The sequence below is a fragment of the Pomacea canaliculata genome, linkage group LG2 (genome assembly GCF_003073045.1).
Source record: "Pomacea canaliculata isolate SZHN2017 linkage group LG2, ASM307304v1, whole genome shotgun sequence".
NCBI lineage: Eukaryota > Metazoa > Mollusca > Gastropoda > Architaenioglossa > Ampullariidae > Pomacea > Pomacea canaliculata.
In genome coordinates, this window is record NC_037591.1 from 9819024 (window position 1) to 9842258 (window position 23235).

Below are 23235 nucleotides of genomic sequence, written 5' to 3' on the forward strand. Positions count from 1 at the left end.
TGAGGTAATCAGTCGATGACCTAGTGACTTTTGACAACACAAAGTGTTGCGCAGTCTGAGAGCACTGTGAGTGACGGGTGTTCACTCGAAGTTTGCTTAAAAAAGATGTTCTGTTGCTGTGTTTGCAGAAAAACGCAAATGGATTTTTTGATGCGAATGTTTTACACAACAGAAGCTCCATTGACTTGCGTTTAACCTTTGTAAAAAGTAGGTAAAAAAAGGGTAAGAACTCGCATAGTGTCTCAGTGGTAAGAGGTACGAACTGTAAGTGATTCATCGTGTCTAAGTCATGCAATTTAGAAGGCGGAGACGGATCTTCTTTTCTTGTCTTTGAATAAACATAACCGCAGTTGCTAGGGTGTGAAGTTTTATATAATCTACATTAAGGCTTTCCTTCTTGCTTCGCCGCAAGGGAATCAAACCATTGAAGACGCCCATCTCTTGCGTCGAGCTCCAATGCTCTGACCACTTGTCATCGGCTTTGCCTTCATCTTTCCATTTTTATGCTCTAGTATCAGAGGTTCAACCCTCAACCTCCCAGATATGACACGTGTACAGTGCTGCTTCTGTCTGTGGCCATCGTCTGTGCAGTCATTAAGTATCCGGAGTCTGGCAAAACTATCTCCATCCGTCGACGGCAGGAAATCCTCCACAACAGGGCAAACGATAATCAGACTATCATTGTTGCACGTGGCCTTCTAGCGAACTCTTTGATCCTCTCCCTCGTTTGAAATGATTTCACAAACTAATGTGAGGAACAAAACACAGTTTTATTCAAATTTTTTTTTTACACTCATCATAATGCAAAAAACCCAGTGAAAAATGTATAAAACGATATCAATTTATCACAGGACATTTTATATTGCACTTCAAAAGAGTACAATTCAATAAATATGCGGAAAACGACAAAGTTTTTGGTAATATGGAGGACAGGAGGAAGTCCTGCGGATATCAGCACGTGTTAATGCGTACAGGGCATACTTGCGGCAGAATAAAGAGACAAAGATTTCCAATAACCAACTATTTCGTTTGAAGTCTTGCGACACTCAACATCGAAAACGTAAAACACCTGTACTAAAATGAACAGGTTATGAACAAAACTACAACATCGACTTAGAAAGATCAGCAAGACAAAGCACAACTGCATTGTAAAGTGTGAGGCAACGGTCCAATATCTAAAGGACATTTAGAACAAACATCTTTCTGCCCAAACATCTCACCATCACGACTAAACCTTTTTTTCCGATGTCTAGTCTTCCAAACTTTCTTTCATCATCCACTTTACTAAACACAGCCATGACAAGCACGAGATATGACATATATACAGCGATTCTTTTGATCTTATTGAAGTTTCCGTTACTCCAAGATTTCTTGGCGTCTTCAGGGAAGCTTAGACACTAGCAGGTAAAAAAATGGACGCAAAGATACAGTATATAAAAATACATATGAAATCAAACAGTTTTTTATGGCTACAAGCTCCATGTCCTCAGTCTTCATCAATTTCTAGATGAGCGGCTTCTTGACTTCATCGTCAGCAGATGACTCTTGGGCTCTCACCTGTTTACCTTCTTGCCCGTTAGAGCTACTGAACCTCCATTCTTGAAGTGTGGGAGGTCAAGTGTAAAATGAGTTTTACATTAAAACTTTTGTGCAGATCCACCGACTCTTTGAAGCAGACTCAAGCAGGTTATTTTACTATCATGCATTTTTTTCACAAAACATTACATTTTAATATAAATATATAAATATTGACTATTAATGTTAATACATGCAGGAAAATATTGTTAAAAATGTTTTTTAAATTAATAGATATTCTGACTAGTTCCTGGTACATATGGAACTCCATGCATCTTACACAATAACCCAGCCACACTTTCAGACCCAAAACAAGCATCTTCAGTAATTCAGAGACCAGATTACCACTAATCCCATTCTTTCCCGCAAAGTTCTCACAGTACAACAATTACCGTGTATATTTTAGCAGCAGACGGCCACTGGACAAGATCAAGAAGCCTCGCTTTGAAAAACAAGTATTTGTCATTGTTTTCATCATCACTCAACTGGTCCTTGCTTGCAAGCATTATTTCTCCCAACAAGGATTAGTCCCACTCGAAACCATCCCCCACCACCACTTCTGCCAGTTCCACCCCATCATGCATCCTACACTCAGGAGATGAGTAGACGCAGATGCTTGAATGCTCTGTCGGGCGTGGGCTTCCAGCGCTGTTTCAGCAGCACCGGAACCTGCTGGAAGGCCTGGCGGTAGTCGCGCGCATGCGTCCTGAGCCAGCGGAAGTACTCAGGCGACCAACCGCTGGCGCGTGGCCACTCACACTTCTTGATGAGGGCGTTGTGGCGCACGATGAAGATGCGCAGTGCTCGCGCCTCGTCGGCCAACAGAAGGAGGGTTGCCAGGGAGATCCGCTCGCGGATGACCAGCGTGTGAAGGCCGGGGCAGCTGCGTGCCAGACGCAGGAACGAGGCATCAGCTCGTTCGTGAAATCGTCGGGAGCCGTGAGCCCTCGGCAGACCTTCCTGCACGAAGAACTCCAGCTGCTTGCCGTAGTACTCCAGCACCCACGTGGTCAGCTCGGCGGTCAGACGGTGGTAGGGAGTGCGGAAGATGATTCCACGGACTGGGGCATGTGGCTGCAGAAGCAGAGGTTCCTTCGTGAGGCCCTGGATCTCCAGGAAGACTCGCTTGCTGGGCGCAATCTCGCGGAACAGCCGCCAGGCGTCGCTGGAGACGGGTGCACAGGGGCAGGTGTAGGCGTCCTGCACGATGTGGAGCTGCTCCACCTGTGTGCCGGCCAGCAGCACCACGATCTCTTCGTCCAGGTGCTGCGGGCTCAGCGTCAGCTTGTGAAGCTTCTGGAACTGCGTCACGTCCGGCATGGCCACCGGAACCTTGGTGCAGTTCAGCAGCTCCAGCGAGTGCAGCGTGTCGCAGCAGTTCTTGGCGGCGGCCTGCAGCAGCCCCGGCACCTCGCAGGCGTCGAGCAGCAGCTCGTTGAGGGCCAGGTGTCGCAGGTGTTTCATGTTGCCCAACAACGTCTGCAACACGAACGTACATCAAGGGCCGGGGATCTACCAGGCTAAAGCTTATCGCTTACATCGGAAGTTCGTGTAATTACACGCGGGGTAGAAAGGCGGGAGTTAATCCTTGCGACTTCCCTTATCGCAGCTTAGCTTCCGGCGAGAGGAAATGTCTGCAATCTCACGATAGAACATGGCTACAAGGTTCTTTTGAGATATATATATAGAAACTAATACTCTCATTTGAAAACGATAAGATTTTGCTTTAAAACGGAAAGGCGGCACAATTAATTACAGGACGAATGTATTTTCTAACCCCAGATTCTTCCTACCCTACCCTTAAAAAAAAAAAAGGCGTAAAAGAAAATTACAAATGAGTTATCAAATCATTTAGACCGCAACGTGAATGAAATTATGGCATAAAAACTGCTGGTTTGGCTTTGTCGCACCGTGTGCACGGCGCTTTAGCTTGCCTTCAGTTCGTCGAGGATCTTGCCGCCGGTGCCGTGGATGACGACGCCGGTCATGCCGCGGTTCTCGCAGGCGAAGGTGAAGCGGAAAGTGTGCAGCAGCGGCATGGGGAAGTCGTTGTAGAAGGCCAGGAACGCCGCCAGCACGCGCAGAAACTCGTACAAGTTGTAGTAGTCGCTGATGGGGGTCACCACGATACGCTTGAAGAAGCAGCCGACGCGCATCAGACAGACCTGCAGCGAGCGGGAGAGTGAGTGGGAGTAGACGAGTTCGAAAAATAGTTCGAAGGTCAGTGGATGGGTGAGTGAGAGAGAGAGAAAGTAAAATAAGAGAAAAATATAATGAGTAAGCTGAGCGAGGAAAGTGTGTGAGGGGTTGAATGAGAGTAAAGTGAGCGAGAAACTGAGTGAGTAATGTGTGTGTGAGTGAAAGTAATTGAGTAAAGCGAATATAGAGAGAGAGGGAGAGAGAAAGAGAGTGAATAATTGTGTAAAGAGAGTGACTGATTGGAAGAGAGGATTGATCAAGAGAAAAGCTCCCTCAGGTGTACGGAGTTCATACAAGCCTCACCTGCGCCTTACGGGGACACAACTCTCGCTGGTAGCCCTTGTACAGGTTGAAGCGTCTCTTAGTGAGAGTTCTCTCCAGCAGCACGAACGTCTCCCACACACGCGGTGAGTAGAAGATCTCGTACCATGGCCGGCAGACCATGGACGCTTGGTGGCGCTGTTTGGGGGTCAACAGCGTGAAGATGTCCTCCAACAAGATCGTCGGCAACTCAGCCCAAAAATCCTCCTCCTCTTCCTCTTCATCATCATCCTTCTTCACTTCTTCCATCTTCTTTCTGAACATGGGCTTCACCTCTCCCTGGAGCCCTCGCCAGGGTCGTTGTCTCGGAACTGTCGGACGTCTCCGGCTCGGGAGAAGAGGTCTGGGGGTTGAGTGGGGACAGGTTAGTGCTGGTGATGGAGACTGAGAGCTGAATGACAGAGACCGTCGCTTCTTGTCGGCGTTGTGGTCCTCGCTGTCGTCGTCACTGTCGGTGGTGTCGGCCGGAGGTGGGGTGGCGCCCTCGGACAGGGATCGTTGGCGAAGTCGAGCAGACAGGGCCTGCACGTCCAGGTCCATGCGGCGCACGTCGTCAAGGTAACGAAAGAGAGAGCGTTGCAGGCATCGCCGCTGTTGCTGCGTTTCTGCATCTGCAGGAAAAAGACATGTCACGTGGGCATACATAACAATATCCTCGATGTTACACAGGTTTAAAGTGCATAAATCAAAGGTGAGACTGAAAATAATTAAGTCTATGCAAGATCACTTGATGTTATGGGACTTGAGGCCGAAATTTCTCTTCAATGTTTGTCCAAAATGGCGTTTGTATGGTTTTTATAGAGCTGAGACTGTAGACAAAAATATAAACAAACACTTGTTAATTGTTAAACTTAAATACTTCTAATATTCATACAAACTTTAAACAGGAAAATAGTTTCAGAAAGAGAAATTGTCTTTTTTAGGAGTTTTGCACCATCCTGACCTGCGCAAGTTTTGTGGAAAATGAAGCTGTCTAACCAACTTTTTTAGCCAGCAGGATTGTTACAAACAAGACAATAAATAATCACCAAGGAGACATATCTCGTCCAACGAAAAGCTGAGAAACAGGAGAAAACTCGTAATGGCAAAGTCTGAACGGACTAGAGACACAATTATGACCAAGCAAGAAACTCATTCTAGAGGGATTTTAACGATTTTGTTTTTAATTTAAAAAGTTTTATTGGGTTCAATATACAAATGGTTCATTGAGTTGCTGAATATGTCTAACTTCATTAAAAATAGTATAAGGAGTGAAAAATATGTTTCTTTGTCGAGAATTATCATATTGAGCTGACAGTCGGTTCCATGTTTTAGTGGATTTTTGACATAGGTTATCCTTTTGTTCATTAAAAAAAAAAAGAATGTAGACATTAACACCGCATGTGATAGTGCAAACTATAATATTTTAATAGGAATTAAAGACAAAGCTGACATTAGCAGATGGAGTTTTTAAAAGAAGATTTCACAACTTTGGAACTATTAAATTTAGACAGTTAATCCATGCTGATAAATGATTTTATTGTATAGAAGTTTCAGTGTTTTTGAGATGTTGGGAAAATTATTCAGTCATAAAAGAGAAACACATTTTAAACTAATTATTTTTTATAATTTAAACTTTAGAAAAAGCTATAATTTAATTTTTTCTTTTTGAAAAAGTGCTTTCAAATATTTTGGAAATGTTCTGATTGAGTGAGAAGACAGGATCGCTGCGTATTCAACAAACGATCCAGTCCCGAAGGGCAGATCATGTAGCATTCATCTTCCACATCTCCAGTGTGCACACCGTGAACACCATAAAATTAAAAACTAAATGGATTTCACTGATAAAAGTGGACGAACGCCAAACACCAGATTGTTTACACGTCCGCGCGAGCACACACACGCACACACATACATAGACATGCCCAAATTATCTCCCTTTCTTTCACACGAACGCGCGCACACACACATATCTTCTACACACATTGTAAGCAAGTGTTGACCAAACCATTTGAGGCGCAGGAAAAACCCACCTCCACCACCTCCACCACCTCCACCACCTCCACCACCTCCTGCAGCTTGAGACCCAGCATCGTCAGCCGCTAATTTACGGCTTTTTAATCCTCCCGAGTCCGAGGGGCCCGGTGTCGTAAAGCCGGCGACAAAACTCTCCTCCCAATAATGACTTGCTTGCAAGCGGCCAGCAGCCTCGTAAACCCTCAGTTTATTGTGCCGCACTGTATGGCAGCCCTAAACAGTCACAACTGATCGACGTCCAACCACGCCACCAGAGGTCGCCGAAAGAACGACATGGGTTGCTTCCCTTAGTAGAGAAGGTGTGAATAAGTTTGGCGAGGAGAAAAGGAGAAGACAACAAACAAACTGATGTCTGAATTGGTAAAAAATATTATCACTACTACTACAAGTGCTTCCAAACTCTCTGGTAACTTTCTGATTGCGCCGAAAGACAGTGTTCCTGATTCATTTAGCAACCAACCCCTATGGATCCGTTATCAAACCTCTTAGATAGCATAGTCTGAGACGTTTATGAAATAAATAAATACAGCATTTCTGTAGCGCATTTGACACCAACAATTTGGCGCAACAATATTTGTCACAGATATACGCACACATCACACATAACAACAGGACTGGAAGTGTAAATAAAAACAAAAGCCACCAGCTACCATACAACTGGTTGAATATTCCAGTAAAAGGAGTGTCCTGAGACTAGACGAGACCAGACCTGAAAGTGGCAAAGATGTGCGATGTGATGGTGGCAAAGCATTACAGATACGTTCACCACGCAGGTTATAATAAAATTAATGAAGACAGAATACTTTAGAATTAGAATTCAGCGAAACTCACATAAATAACGCACATCAGTACAAACGTTTAAGACACAATTGCTAGTTAATAAAAAATCAACATATCTCGATAAAGCCGGGGATAAAGCAAACGAGAAAAGCGAGTTGCCGCAAAATTTAACCAAAAAGAGGAGAGGAGATGGTGAAAGAAAGAAGGAAGGAATAAGAAACCCAATAATACTTGGCAAAAAGATAATAATACCAACAAACAAATTCAAAACAAAAACCGAGACAGCGAATAGGAACAATGAAAAGCTAAAGGAAGATAACTCCGATTAGTGGGATGACAACTCCAATAGTACCTGTCTGAGAAATCTGATCAGTGGGTTGGGCCGTACTGTGGACCAGACTTTGTGAAACTGTTATCAAGACTCGACACAGCTCAGTGCAAGGCAGCATTAAAGCTCCAAGTTGCAGTTAAAGACCGTTAGCTTAGTGGCGGGTGTCGAACTAAAGCCACAGTTGCTTCACAACTCGCAGGTTCAGTCCCTTGAAGACGACAGATGATATCGTCCGACAGAGAATAAAATCACCGGAGGTTCTTCATGTTACATCAGACGAAACACTTGCAGCAATGCTTCCAGATATCTTTATTGCATTTTTAGTTTCGTTTCTTAGACAGTGAGGAACTTTTGTTTGAAGAGTTGTGATTACAGGGTGAACTTATTCAAGGGAGTGGGTTTACTGGATGGGGCAAGTACGCTCGCTATTTCTTTACGCAAAATTCTTGTGACTTTCAACAAAAAAATTATAATATTTGGTGAAAGTTTAACTAAGTCTGCTTTTGTCAAGTTAATTTAGGGAACATTGCAGCTTCCTGTGCAGTTGTGAAGTGCTCATCTCTGCAGGATCCTGTCTGGAAGAGAAGAATGCAGACAGTCGAGAACACGTGCCGCGTCTATCCACGTGCTCTCCCTAGTTCCAGGTGTCAGTCAAGGAACGACTGACTGGCAATGCCATTCCGTCAATCAGAAACTGTGATCAGACACAGTTCTCATAATCTATAAAAGTCCTCCTATTGAAATATTAAAGTATTTCAAAATATTTTCTAACTCTGTAAATAAATAGATGTGTAGACAGAAAGTAAATACAAGCGAGTAAATAAATTTAAATTTCCATTACAAGCAAAACTCAACTACGATTTTATTTGTGGAGTTTTCGCAAACTCAATTTAAAAAAGGTATTTTTTATACACAGTCCCCATCTTCAAACAATAAATCAAAATTAATTCTTCAGCATGTAAAGCCAGGCCCGACATTTCCACTCCTCCCTCGTCCTTAAAAACTCCTTTCTGGCGTGAGGCAAGCCATCTTCTACCTTGGCCTTTCAGTAGGAGTGTGCTAGTTGTGGTCACACTTCACTGAGTTTTCGGCACTGTTATATTAATTTGTTCACATTGCAGTTCATTTACGAGTACAGTGCAGTTGGCAGGACACTTTCCCCATCAAGTTATTTTCACACTATGTCCATAATATTCAGGAGTAAGTTAGAGCTTTCTGACCGAACGTCCCTACTGCTTCCTCCTTATTATTCTTTCTTTTTATTTATTTATTTTTTTTTGTAAAGCACAATGAAAGTGCTTTACCATGTGAATAGCGAAGGAGGAAACAACTACACGAAAGAAAACAATAAGGGGAATAATAAAACGAGATGTGATATTATTGTTGATATAGGAAGTTTGGTAAAATAATCACACTGCCTCGTTTCTGTCAATAATTTTTACAGCTTGTGGCAACGACTACAATTTATTTCACGAGCCTTGATAGGAACTTAACATCAACCGATAATCGTTTTTCATGTTAGCTCCTAAATGTCCGTAATAAAGTTGGTCAGTATTTTTGTAGAAACACGATTTCACCTAGACGATGCAAGACATTGTAAAAGTAATGGATACACACATACTGTAGCAGAAGTTGTTAAAATAATCCCGATGCTATCTTACCACTCGTAATACCATATAAACCAGCATGGAACATGGAACAGGAGATCAACAACTCCCTCCCAAGTCGTAAAATGGAAACTTGATGAGAAATGAAGCAGTCCAACAAAACTAAAAACATGTAACTTTGAATGTTTGCGAAAAATGCGAAAATAAAATAACAGACCATTGAATACGAGCATCACCTACACGGTGGCTTGGTTTTCTAAGGGTCTAACCATTAATTCAATGATGCAAGACAGAAAAAACTATTGTTTGCAAGGTTTATACCCTAAAAAAATTAAATATTCAAGAATTAAAAGAGAAAAGAATAAAGAAAGGAAGTCCATGCTCATGAAATAATGAGGAAAAAAAAAGAATGAGAAATGTGTGTCCAGATGATGGCACACTATTAACGACTTATCGCTGTGTTTATGCAGGACGACCTGCGGAAGCTGAAAGACGACAGAAGTCTTTGCTCCAAAGTGGAGCAGCTGTAATGTGTTTATATTGCAGCACATGCTGGGCTAACAATCGCTGGCGAAATTTCCGACAGTAATAACAGCCCGCCATCAGCGGATGGTCATTCTCCCTCCAATGTGCGCCAGGGAGTCGTTCAATTTAAACAGACTTTTTTAACCGGCGCGAGAAACAATCACATGTTCCCCGAACCACCACAGAAAAAGCAACAATCTTCCGCTGTGAGATCCAGGTTTCCGATTGGCGAAAACGGTTTTGAGAATTTTAATGGAAATGGTGTACTTAAGGGTAGGAATGAAGTTACATGGGCAATGAACTCAACAGTTTTGCAGCCTTCCCGTCATATCCCTGGTCTCGTACTAGTGGGTGAAAAAAAGTTGGTGAAAGCCTCACACGAATAAACGAATCCAGATTTATGCAGAAAAAAGCCATCTGTCCGTGAAACCAATCGCTACCTGGTAAGGCGAGGGCGCGGAAACGAGGCAAACACGAAAGGAAGATTTATGTTTCAATTTAAAGCCAGATTACTAAACCCGACGCTGGTTTTGTTTTCCGAACGAGTTTTCAATCTCCGTAGTTGCTACAGATTCCAGAGACTGGCATGGTGCATGGCGCCCAGAAAGGCTTCTGTTGATCGTTGCCTCCTCTCAGCAGTAGACGTGAATGAGTAGGTTTATGGCCGTCCATATTTCACCTTGCTTGTCAGCCGAAACTACAAGGCTAATGTTGCAATCTCGGCGCACAAAACTCTAAGCATTATTATTTTTTTTTTCTTTTTTTTTTCTTTTGCCAAAGGATCCACCTCTTCCCTGTCCCAGCCAGCAGTCCTGCATGACTTGAATGGAAGATAAAACTGGGTTACAAGTCCTCGGCAAAAAAATATTTTGTATTATACAGAATTGTTAATTTTGTTTCAATATACAGACACGCATTTTACATTGAAATCAGGACAAAGGTCAACCAAAAAAATTTTCTCGTTTAAGTAAAGTTAAAGGTAATTCTAGGGAAAAGCACCTACACAGCATATTTAGTTCAGGGTTAGAAATAATTTACAGGATAGCGTGTATCGTTCGTTAATTTCTGTCTAATTATGGAAAACGTAGGTGTGACAGGTGTCTGGGGCTGGTTGCAGCATGTATATACAATTTATTAATGTATACATCCCTCAGGTAAATTGTTAAGGTTGGCCAGTGTTGATGCCCATATGGACTGCGTCGTTGAGAAATTAGTTTTCGCCCCTAACTCCTCCAAAATGCCATGATAATCGCAAATTTGCTCAAATTCTTGACCATGACTTCTGCTGAGTTGACGTCTCAACAAGTTCCAGATTCGTTAACTGGAAATGAACCTCAAAAAATGTCTGTTATCATTCGCCCACAGCCTAATGCTGCTCCAGAATCTGCATGATGAGGTTTTTATTCGAGTTTTTAACCTTCGCTGCAAAAATGCTAACATGGCCCTGACACCATTTCCTCTCATTCAAAATGACGGCTTTATCAATCCAAATTGAAAGTGCTGGAAGCTTTTTGTGAGGAAATGTCGATTTTTGAAAAAAAGGAGAGAGAAGGAAAAATAGTAGGATGGGGAACAATGGAGGCGGCGGAGAAGATCCATGAGAGAGATCCGGCGATGAAATTAGCAAATGGTCGGGACGAAGACAAATACGATAAAGGTAGCGAAAAAAAGAGATGAAGACAGATGAAAAACATGACACAATGACGAAAATAAAGATAATTGATAACTGATAAATAGAGGGCACACAGTAACCACACCATGGACAGCTACAACCATGTTCCAACATTCCTCACGTTTCGGAGCTTTAGACTCCATTATTTGTAGACAAGTGTGAGAAAGTTTGTGTGTCAAAGATAAGCAACATTGCGTGTAGTGTACCTCGTACCTCATGCCTCCAACCTCAGTCACGTAGTGCACGTATTACAAATTACGTGAAGGCATTGCCCCACTACGTCAAAAGAGAGACGCAATCACGTAGTGTTCACAGCATAACTGACGCTCATTACATAAATTAGCAGAGCGAAAAGAAAAGGTTTGAGAATATGTTAGATAATTCAAAGGATCCGACATAATAATAAAAAGAAATATTCCTCTGGAAACGATTTACCTCCAGCAAGCCGACACGTGTCAATCTTCGACAGAGGAAATTAGAAATTTCTTGATGTATTTCTCTCCAGAAGACCTTCTCAGACTTTGCATCAATGGCATTTAATGACATAATTCTCCGCCAAATTTTACTATATCAGAAAAGATTAAACGCAGACACTTACACTTTTTTTACTTTCCTCCCCTCGTTTCTCCAGAGAAGAAGAAAAAGAGACTCGTTTTTTTCCCTGGAAGAACACTTTAAATTCGATTCCTCTCCCCGGAAAACGACAACCAGCGCCTGGAAAAGTTACTTGATAGAATTGCTTCCTATTGGTGTAGCCTCCAAATATTCAATTTGATGTCACTTATTTATCCACCCAGACACAGCGAGGCCACAGGAAATTGTCACGGATCTGCTATTTGTCAAAGTTTATCCTCCGGCTCAGCGGTTGCTGGCGAAATTAAATTGGCGAGAGAAATAACCCTGGGCAAATTTCGCATAAAGCTAATGAAAAATTGGCTTCATCTTAAAGGTCGCTTTGACATGCAGCTACGCCCGAGTCTCGTGAGTCTTATTTAAGCCTCTCCATCTTTTCATCTCTTCATCTTTCCAATAATTCCATCTGAATCTCTCTCATTCTTCTTTCTAATTCCTCGCTCGTATCAAAAAGACGGAACAGAGGAGGAGGAGGAGGAGGAGGAGAGGAGGAGAAGAAGAAGAAGAAGAAGAAGAACAACAACAACAACAACAACAACAACAACAACAACAAGAATTACAAAAAAGAACAAGAAAAACACGGCGACACGGATACCGAGCGCTGTCCCAGTCCAAGGATGGCACTTGGGAGCCCCAACTTTCAAGGTTCTCTAACCCAAGTGTTCCCGGGTCTCTGCCGTCCTGGCTCAAGTCTCGATCTAAAAAAAAAAGTCCACACGCGATAAAAAAAGCTGAGGAAATGTCGAGTATTGAACGTCCTCCACTCACGTTGACGTTGTGACAAGAAGTACATAGCGATGTTCATTTCTCTTAAACTTCATACAGTCGCAAACAACCCACACACCTAGGAATGGCATTGAACTTTGAGGTGATTTTGAACTATGGGGCAAAGAGAGCGGGAAGAAAACAAGAGTACCGGAGAAACCTCCCGATGCCCAGCCCTGCAAACAGATGTCCGACAGACAGTATCGCGAGACGAGATGTGAGCCCAGACCCTCACACTGAAGGTGACAAACGATTGTGTTAATCACCAGACTACCCGGCGCCCCTAATGTTTTCTTTCCGTCTGACCATCTACCATAGAGGTCGGCCACACGTCTGGCTCGGTCACTGTTCACATCAGCCTCTCTCTGGTCACACTGAACTTTTTCTACATACGTCACTCCCACAGAAGTGAACATGTTCACAGCCCCAGTGACTGTTACACACACTGTATTGCGAGCTTGGGAGTGTTAAAAAGCACGTGAAAATATGTGTAAGTAAATGAATATATAATATATAAATGGATTCTGTTGGGAAAGGCAAACTTTATTCTGACAGTGAACAATCTTCACATTCTTGCCTCCTCAGTACCTTTTTTGCCGTTCCTCCCGGTTCGTACTCCACTGTAAATAGTGGAACAGGTACTTAAGTGCCACCACAATCATTTGAATTGTTCAGCCCCATCGTATTTCGTCTATATTGACTAAGTTATGACTGTCTACATGCATAATACTTCTCTGAATCCAGTACATCCTCCTTCACTAATTTATTGTTCTCTGACTGTAGTTAATTTTACTCTAGACCTTAATTGTGGGCGATTTTCGAGTCCGACTGAAGGTTACCACCTGACAAAAACGTTTTCAAGGCAGTAAACAGTTTTTAAAATCAATAAACACAATTATTTTTCGAAAGACTTACAAATGTCACTGCTGATACAAGAAACTTCTAGAAAATTACTGTTTTTAATTTTAAAGAAAATAAATATCAACGCCTCCTCGCGACCTTTTGCTAGTCGGAGAGGGAATGTTATGAGATACCGTAGTGTACTCAGATGTTATTAAATGCTGTTGGTGACTGAGATGTACTTAGATAATGTCGGGGAGTGAGATGTTACTAGGTGGCGCTGGTGAGGGAAGTGTTATGAGATGAATGAGAAACAGTCTGTGTGGCAACACGGGTATCGAACTAACTTGTATGGCTATCTCTAGGTTCTGACACAGACACCCTACCTGTCTATTCACTGACCAATCCCCTCCCCATCTGAGTTCTTCACTGTAAACTTGTTTACTGCTCAACCTAGCAGCAGCGGAAGCAGTTAACTTGATGTCTGTCTCTCTCCAAGACTGATGTGGGTTGGCCACACACTCACATCTTCAGACACATATTTCGGTGTATGGACCGAGCAAGTCTCTGCAATCCAAGTGTTCTCTACAGGTGTTCTCTTCAGGTACTCTGGCTTCCTCCCAAAAGCACCTCCTCCCATAGTAACACATCACAGTGAAGTGGAACGACTTTTTGTCTTCAAGTTTTCCATTATTTCTTCAATATAAGTCCCCAGGAAACAGACAGCCATATGTGAATCTCTAAGTCGTCACTCCCAAGAGTTGACAGGTCATGAGAATTCCTTTTTCTTCGGTTTACTATAATTGCTCTTAGAAGAGTTTTGCGGTGAGGATTATGAGAAGCCAACAAGTAACTGAATGAGCTTTGTCTGGAAGAGGAAAAGAAAGGGTCATTCACCAGAAACACAATTGTTCTATTTGGACTATTTCCACGAAGCAAAGGGGAACGAGGGAGACCTACCCGAAGAAGGTAGAAGCGGATTGCCGAACAGAACCGTCTGAGGCCGGAGACTGCACACATCACATCACAGCTGTCAGATAGGTACCCGAGTCCTTAAAGTGCTAGAGAATGAAAGAAAGTAAAAGGTTGGCTACTTGCCATCAGACAAAAGTGTTGGTCCAGTTCTGTCTCTTCACACAATGCGACTTTCAGCAAAATGATACTCTAACAGTTGTATTCCTACCATTGAAGACATGGATGTACAGATGGACGAGTACCTGAATAAACAAAGGAATAATTGTACAGTTGGAGGAATTTCAGTACCGCAGACAGAGTGTTCATACCACTGGATGAGTGTTCGTATCTAATGCTCTGTCAGTCCAGGGGAAAAAACTGAAGGCAAAGATTGGGGCAAGACATTCTTTCTGGCATCCAACCTAATTTCGTCAGTAAGAGCAGAACCTAATCTTGCCTAACAACCGATGTCTGCTCACGGAGCACAATGGGCCACTCAGACAAGCATTGGTCACAGCTGCCTGAACCGAGACAGCCAAAGAGATGATGGTGGCGATAGAAGAGTGTAGGAGGGTGGAGGAAAGTGTGATAGGTCTTGGCACATCCCAAAGTACTTCCCTCCCTCCACATCCTCCACACCTCCATCAGACAGCCTGCTGGAACTGGGGTGGAGTAAGGGTGGAGGTGTTCATCGTCCTCATTGCCCACTCTTCGGGGGTCAGTCTGCGAAGTGATTCACGGCGCGAGACAATCTCAACTAGTCGGTCGGCTAGGAAACAGTGGAGTGGAACAGATTCCTTATGACAGAACTGATGCGCGAATTTGTCTGGCTTCGTCAACAGGCTTCGGTCCGAGTCGGTTTGGAGTTCGCCACCAAGACCAGTCTACAGGACATCTAGAAAAGGACAGGAGACGCCACCGAGTATGTTTATCATACATGATTGTTATCGGAAACAGTTTACAAAAACACGAGATGCTCAATCTTCTATTTGTACCTCCTCGTAGCTGCCATCATTTCTTTTGATTGGTACAGTACAGCCGCCTGACTTAAAAGACAATAAGATATGCGAAACACAGAAGCTTCTAGTCCCTGAAACAAAGCATTTGATGAAGTGAGATCATCTGTGGATACCGACGAAGACAGAATAATAAAGAGAATTTTAAAAATCTTTTTGTAAAACAATACCCACCCGTGTAGGGCTTAAATTATAACTTCTGACATAAGCAAGTCTGCATGCCCAGGCAGACCTCCCAGCCCATGTTACTGAGATGTCACAGCAACGAGTCCACACAGGAAGTGACGTGAAAGTCAGGTAAAAACAGACGTTTAGCGGCTGTTGTCTCACGAGCTCTTCTCTCACACTCGGGGAAATCAGTAATGAACCAGTCTCGGTCATTCGAAAGCAATTTTCCACTTGGGTGTGCTTCTAAGCAAGTATGGCAATAAAATGTTGTGGGCGCACTTTCATCCCAAACAGCTTGTGTCTTGACTGGTCTCCCCTCTTTCTCTCATCTTCCTTATCTTCTTCTCTGGTTTCAATCTTTCTCGGCTTCTCTCTCTATCTTTGTCTCTCTCGTGGGAGGATCATTATGCTTCTTTCCATTCCCACTCCCGTAGGCTAATGTGCAGCGAAAGGTATAGCCTTGCAGCTTAATGGGACAGAATCATGAAAGTTTAATTGGATGCTGGCTCAGTCCACACCAGGAGAGTGCAAGAAAATCCTCGCCTGGACAGCTTACTTTCGCTCAGCATCTACCATCATCGATCTCTCGGCCAAGACGAGAAACCTCTTAGCTGGGCCTGTGTTCATGGCCATCGGCTATCTACCAGTGGGTAAAACTGGGAACAGACTATAGAGATAAGTTATCCGGCAGATAAATTAACTGGCGATTCACGACCAACTGACCGGCATAGCGAGCACTCCTGAAAAGGGAGGAAACCGTGCGAGGAGGACGAATGAAGTTGGCATAAAACAACAAACATTTAAAAATTGAAAATCAAGCCAGAAGCTGCTGAAAGTCAGATTTATTCCGCCTGACTAGATGATGCTTCTCAAGCAAATATTACAGGATATTAAATTATTTTCAGTTGCAAGAAACTGACAAAAGGAAACATCGTTATTTACTTTCGTCTGCTTCTATGAGATTATTACACTATAAAAGCAATACATCCAAACAGCTTGGTCACATCTTCGGTCCATCATCTAGAAATGCCCAGAGCTTCTGAGAGAATAATGCGCCCAACGGCCACATTTGTGGGTAGCAAAGAAACACAAATGTTTCTCGTTTCCTTCGAGGTTTCGTTAGGGATTCCTGAAGGACCTTACGAAAGAAATAAGGGAAACTTAACTAACTTGGTTTTTCGTCTGCTACATTGGAGATTTTTGTGTGAAGTAAATAGTTTTCTTGCACGTTGGAACATCCGTTTTCATGCCAAGATAAATTATTATCGTAAATATGAGCATAAGGCAAAATATCATCCAAACTAAAAAACTATAAATTAATTTACCAGCAAACCATGGTGTACGCGGATTTTCTTTTGTAACACAGAATAAAAATAATGAAGTATTTATTTGGCCTTAAGCAAACGCAGAAAGTAAAAAAAAAAAAAAAAAAAAAAAAAAAAAACAAAACAAAATCATTAAGAGTACCAAAAAAAAAAAAAAAAAAAAAAAAAAAGAAAAAAAGAAAAAAGAAAAACGACCGAAAGTAAAATTTAGAAAGAAAAAAAAGGTTAAAAAGTGGGGATGGGTTTTGAAATCCTGTCAAATTTTATTCCTACTCCGTGCAGAGGCTACAGCCATACAGAGTCATTAGACGAAAGTTTTTTGCGGTCAAATAATAATCTCGCAAACACACTACCGTGTGTATTGTCTGCAATATCTGCCTCCCGGCCAAGCTGGCCAGTCAAACAAGGAGTGAGTAAGAGACACGAGATGAGAATATCGAGGACTGACGGCGAGAAACATCTGCAGTGTGTCAGACAATGTGTCCAGCGCCGTCTGGCAGACGAAGTCGCCAACACCGTCTGCCGAGGAAGCAGACGACAGCGATCCCAGTGGTCAGGTAGGTGCACTCAATGAAGATGGGAGCTGGCAATCTCCATAATCTGGAACCTTCGAATGGACTATGCTAATCTGGTCATGATGAAGTCTGCCTCTCGGCCACTCTCTAGGCGGGAAGATAGAGAGAAAGGTTGTGTTTGTCCCCATCGTTAAAACCGCGCTAGTGGAAACTGGACTGCGAATCACTCAAATGGGAAACACTGATTAAAAAAAAATAACTGCTCTAATTTGTTAACTGACTGGATTTAAGTTCAGTATAAGATACTCATTTTTAAAAGCTCAACTTATATTTTTATTCTGCAAGTAAGATAAAAGAGTTTGATCATGTTTTCACCTTCGTCAAGATATGATTTCCTGCGACATTTCTAGGGTAGGCCAGTGGTTAAAAGCCTCGTTAACATGTTATCGAAGGTCTCTTCAATGATGTCAGAGGCTAGAAATTAGGTCAGTCTATGTCTAAAAAAATTTGTAAATTACAGTATATTTTTATCATTAATTATCGCAGTACATCTCTGATAAAATATTCCATGGCGATGTGCTATTAAACTGTCAGCAACTTTTAGCTTCATGTTGACTCGGGTTGTTTTTAATGCTGGTGGCAGATACCACCAAGAATGGTTTTGTTTTCTTTATGTTAAAAGTTTCTGTTTAACGACTCAAGCAAAACCATTGCCAGCATTTCCATCAAAGCGGAGTTGACTGCGCCTGCTGAAACATTTCAGTTATTTTTCCCGCAGCCATATACACGCGATAAAAGCGCGGTTACACTCCGCTCCTTGCCGGATGTCATTCAATCTCCTGCAGCTCCCAACTGAGCTCCAGCAAAAAAAAAAAGGTTTTAACTTTTACTTTCTGAGTAATCTTGCCCTGCTGGAAGGAATGCAGAATTACGACACTGCTCACTCCATCTCGCTGTCTTCCCACCTGACTGCCCTGTGGAGTGGCTTCCATGTCTGGACAAACAAACTGAAGACCCTGGGTCCTGGACCACCGTCCTTCAACGACGATACTTAATGAACATCGGCTCCTGCTGTCACACCCAGCATTGTATTCTCCAGTTAGCCATCTTCTTTTGTTACAGAATGTATCAACTCTGTATCGTATTTAGTTCCAGGTTATCTGTATCTCTGACATAGACAACCTCTTCTTTTACTAAGAAGATGTAATTAAGTCGTTTTAGAAAAGACATGAAAAAAAAATCATCTTTTATGTGGCAACTTATGATCAAATAGCCTAGACAGTCCTCTTTTGCAAACGCACATCGTCTGGACATTCTAAAGCCGGTCAGTCCATCTTTTTATTCGTCTGTTCCGATGAAGAGAACAGAGGTATGTTCAGCAAACGTTTCCCTCAGCGGTGAACATCTACTTGGAAAGTGTGTGTGTGTGAGAGAGAAACAGACAGAGAGAGAGAGAGAAAGAAAGAGAGAGAGAGAAAGAAAGAGAGAGAGAGAAATCGGCAACAGGCACAACATCTCTGCAAGTGCCAACTCTTCGCAAGTTTGAGATACTTTGCCGTGGAACAGACTTGTCAGTACAATACCCTTCTCGAATCCTTCTCTGACCTTCGAAACGACCCCAACGCCCGCAGCTGAAAAACATGTTCACGAGATGAAATGAAGCACAATAAAAACACGGTACATGGTGAAGTGGGTAAACGACAAGTTTCAGCCATTCCACTGCCCCTCAAGACCTGCCAGGTGATTTTGACCCTGTCGGGGTCGTCTCGAGGGGAAAGCACTCTCACGACACGAAGACCGCAATACCCAGAGTGCTTTTCTGTTCTCCAGCAGACCTCTCATCTCTTAGGTCCTAGCAGCGGGCCGCTCTCTCTCCCTCCCACCTCTTTTGAGTCGTTAGCACATTCACTGCCTTCTCTTATTGACTTCCTTCACACCCTGATCGATGGAAGGAACCGATGGAAGGTAGAAAAGATAAGCTCACTACAGCCATACTTGTCCGAACAAAGTAAAAGTTCTTATTAGGTTTAGTTTCGTCTTCTTTTTTTGGGCCTCAGAGACTCACATAAAACACGTGCGTGGTGTTAAAAAAACCGGAGGGGCTCTGGTTAGTTTTAAGAAGATAACATGCAAGCTGGAGGCTACACGCACAGATGAAGATTGTAAAGTTCGGGTGGTGGTGAGGTCCGTTGTGATATGGCATCATCGGACACCCAGACTCTCGCAGGTCTGGAAAACAAAAGGTGATTAATCAGCGAACACCAGCACTATTAATGTTGTCTATCATGGTTTATCTCGATTATTACTGCTAGAGACTTAGAGATTATTCAGCCTTGGCTGTCTGCACCAATTTTTCTGCAGATGTTTATTATCAAAGCCCACTAGTATATATATATGGTGTGTAATCGTGCAATCATTGTGTTGTGCAAAGCTTGTCCTTTGTTCTCGAAAAGGCAACCACATGTTTAGAGATACGGGTTAGTATCGCAGCCCCCATAAATGTAAGATTTCTGATGACAATTTATCATGCCTTCTACCATGCTGTCATGGAAGTTTTGATATTCCGACACTATCATATCAGCTGTGACACGTATAATTAGCTGCAGCTGTCACGTGACCAACTGCGATATGCTCAAACAATACCAACTGTCAAGCGCCTACAATATCATGCCAGCTGTAACATGCCTTAAACGGGAACACAGCTGTTACCCAAACAAACATCTAATTCCAATCCTTGACTAAACTGAGGTCATGGGTCATGTCCAGCCTGTAAGGGGGTCATAGCCTCGACATGAATTCCAGCCTTGGACTGAACCAACATCCACGAAACCCGGTGGGTCTGATAAATCAGGTAAATGTGACAGGGTCTCAATAAAACAACTTTCTGCAAGCCCGCACATACTTTCTTCTTTTTTTATTTTTATTTGTTTCTCTAATCATTGGATGTTCTTCATACTCAAGGGTCATCATTTTCTTGTAAAGTTTTTCACTGGTGGCAAAAGTTAATAAACTGTGGCTCTGAAATAAGGAGAGTGATTCGGTCGCTAGCTCCGAAACAGCAATGGAATCTAGATAAGACATACACACCCGGTGCACAGGGCATTCTCTTGCACCCGCTGTAAAACTACACCACCCTTATGCACACTAACCTCTTATCTTCGCACAGACGGGCCTCGGCAAGATTAGAAAATGCCGATTTTTTTCTCTCCCTCTCGCCCGGAAACCATTACCGCTATCTGGAAAATTGTCATCTTCGACTGCCAGACTGGAGCGGCTGTTCTTCACAAAAAATCTGACTTTGGCGTTCTAATTATAACAACAGCAATAATGCTTGCTTCTGGAATCCACACTGGGGGCCTTCAGGATGTCCGGAACAGCCTGAAGGAAGGGAAGAGAATTGGTAGCAGACGTGAGAAACAGTTGTTCCCTCCTCCCCAACCCCTGAAACAGCCGCTACAAGCTCGGATTAATGAAGCCCTCTCTCCTAATCAGCCCAATCGTATCTTCAGAACCCGGGTGGCGTCACCCGGAGAGACCTTCGGTGGCAGCAACGGCATCGGGCTGACTGCACGTGAGCGCGCGAGCACGTGGCGCGATCAGTCGTGGTCGCTCAGCAGACGACAACACTGCAAGAAGACTGCCAGCAGCATCCTCCGTGGAGGATGTTCGTGTGTTGGACTCGCTCGCTCGTGAGGTAGGAGGGGAGGCTACTCTAGCAGCCAGCAGGATAAATATTGTTTATTTCCTGCATTTGCGCAAAGTTCGGTTCTGTTGCTTTTGTTCGGTCTTGTTGCCTTTGAACTCATTCTAAGTGTTAGCATGCGCGTACGCACGCATAACAACCCTTCCCGCCTCCATCCACCGGAGTTTTTTTTTTACAACTCCTAGACTAACACACTGACAAACAAATTTTGAAATTAAACTTACCAAAGGATTTCTGCTAATCGAAACACTTTAACCCCTTTATCAGGGCTTCTGCTAAGGCTAAATTCTTTGGGGTCCCAGGGACCCAGATTTTTAAGGGGGTCCCTGTTCTTCGCCCAACCCTATTGAAATTAATGTACGCAATTTTTTGCGTAAGCAGAAGCCCTGCCTTTATCATTAACCTCATCCCCGTCTAAAAAAATGATAGAGGGATGAAAGTGTTTTTGCTCGCTCTCTCTGGAATAGTGGGAACTACATTAGATGCTAAACTAAATGTAAATAATAAACAAACATTGTAGGCTTCAAATTGACCCCGGGCTTCAAGCTTTTAATGATATTCCTCTACCAAATTCTTCATCTTTGTGTGCCAGCATCTCTCACCTGCTGTCTGGCCCAAGAAGTTCAAGGTTTCGTATCGTTGATTCTAGAAGCAGGGAGGAAAAACACTGGAACTCGAGGCGCTGTCTGGGATGTGGAAAATATTATTTTGTTACCGTTTGATATTTTTTCATACAATCAACTTAAAGAAGCTCGGAAACAATGATCAGTTTACTTTTTCTTCGAAGTTTCTATTAACGACGACTAACACAGCTGAAGAGGTAAAATTAAGCAGTCACTTTGCTTTATTATTTTTAATTTCTATTCGTCAACAATCCTTGAAAGGGCCTCACGCTGGCAGATGCTGGGAATCAGACATGTCGGCACGCTGAGACAACATAGAACTTGAACTATTTTCACACGGAGCAGGCAAATCAAGACAGTCGGTGTATTGACAGAGAAAACTGTGTGGCTGTCCGTTTTAAGCAGCTAATTATTGCATATAATTAACAGCACCTCAAATATGAAAACGGGCTGCAGTGACTGGGAGAGGTTGGCAAACATGTTCAGTGTTGTCTGACTCTGAGAACTGAATTGCTAGAAATGTTCAAGTATTTACAGGATGGGAAGCAGCATTTACATTGTTAGTTCTTTGTTCTCTTTCTGAACCCTGACCTCCCTCTAACCACAGTTGAACTCTATTCTCTTCTTAGGTCCGAGCAGCATAGAGTCAAAATGACAACTTTCAAGTTTCATCAAACTATTTCGATATTATGAAAAGATGTTTTTGTTTCCAGTGAAAATGTTGGGTTTGATACTTGTTACGCAATAGACTCCTGCACTCACAAGATGCTAGGAGTGGTAGGGTAGGAGTATGGCGCATCTCTTTCTAAACACGCATCTTCCTAATTCTTCCTCAGGGTGCCTTTCCTCAACAGATTGCCAAGCCAACCTTACGATTAGTTCGACATTTGAAAGAGAAGTCGTTGTCAGGAGTAGAGGATATGATTGCGGGTTCAAAGGAAAATGAGAAAGGTTTGATAACTCTTACCTTGAAGCAGGTGCGATTGTCTCGGGTCTGTATTCGCGTGCGCTCGCGTGGATTCTAGACTCACACGTACGACGCCATACTGGTGCATAAAAATAGAACAGGAGTGCATTAGACAGATGTTTTGTGTGCCAGATACCTGCGTGCCACCGACACGTGCCGTACACACAGAGTACACATCAAGTGCGTCTCGGCTGAGGAAAGAAGAGATGAGAGGTTGCTTTTTCTTTCAAAAGCACATGCCCTGCCTCTGTCTCGAACAAACGGTGGCTGAATGGGGTAGGGTATGTCATTAAGTACTCAGTAATGAGCACAGAGAGAGAGAGATTGCTGTAAAGATAGGACATAAAAAGCAGTAATCATTTCATGCGCCCGTAAGATAGGAAAACCTCGTTTAAAAGCGAAGATTGAGGAGAGAGACGGAGAGAAGAAAAAAGAAAAAAAAGGGAGTGAATTGAGAGTGAAAGAGGGAATGAATAGAATAAAAATGGGAGTGAAGAGAAAGTGAACAGAGAATAAAAATGGGACTGAAGAGAAAGTGAACAGAGAGAAAGCTCAAGGAGAATGAAAAAAAAAACCTGATAGAAAACGTCTCGTGCACGTGAGATGAGATAAGATCAACATGTTACTGGCAGATTACCTTCGGACAGGTGCGAAGTGAGCTTCTTTCCAGCATACGTGAGAGGAAATCGGCCAATTTCAC

General features: G+C 43.0%; 1 protein-coding gene across 2 annotated transcripts; it reads right to left on the reverse strand.

Moving 5' to 3' along the window:
- Positions 1-755: 755 nt before the first annotated feature.
- Positions 756-23235, reverse strand: LOC112557859. Of its 2 annotated transcripts, none has more exons than XM_025227944.1 (4): positions 22536-23235; positions 4078-4706; positions 3510-3740; positions 756-3054 (listed from the first exon to the last, which is right to left on the reverse strand). In XM_025227944.1, exons 1-4 carry the CDS (start codon positions 22642-22644, stop codon positions 2167-2169), a joined length of 1857 nt encoding a protein of 618 aa, XP_025083729.1. In that variant the 5' UTR covers positions 22645-23235; the 3' UTR covers positions 756-2166. The 2 variants fall into 2 exon arrangements, with proteins under 2 accessions (XP_025083729.1, XP_025083730.1); XM_025227945.1 differs by lacking the exon at positions 22536-23235 and adding an exon at positions 21548-21645.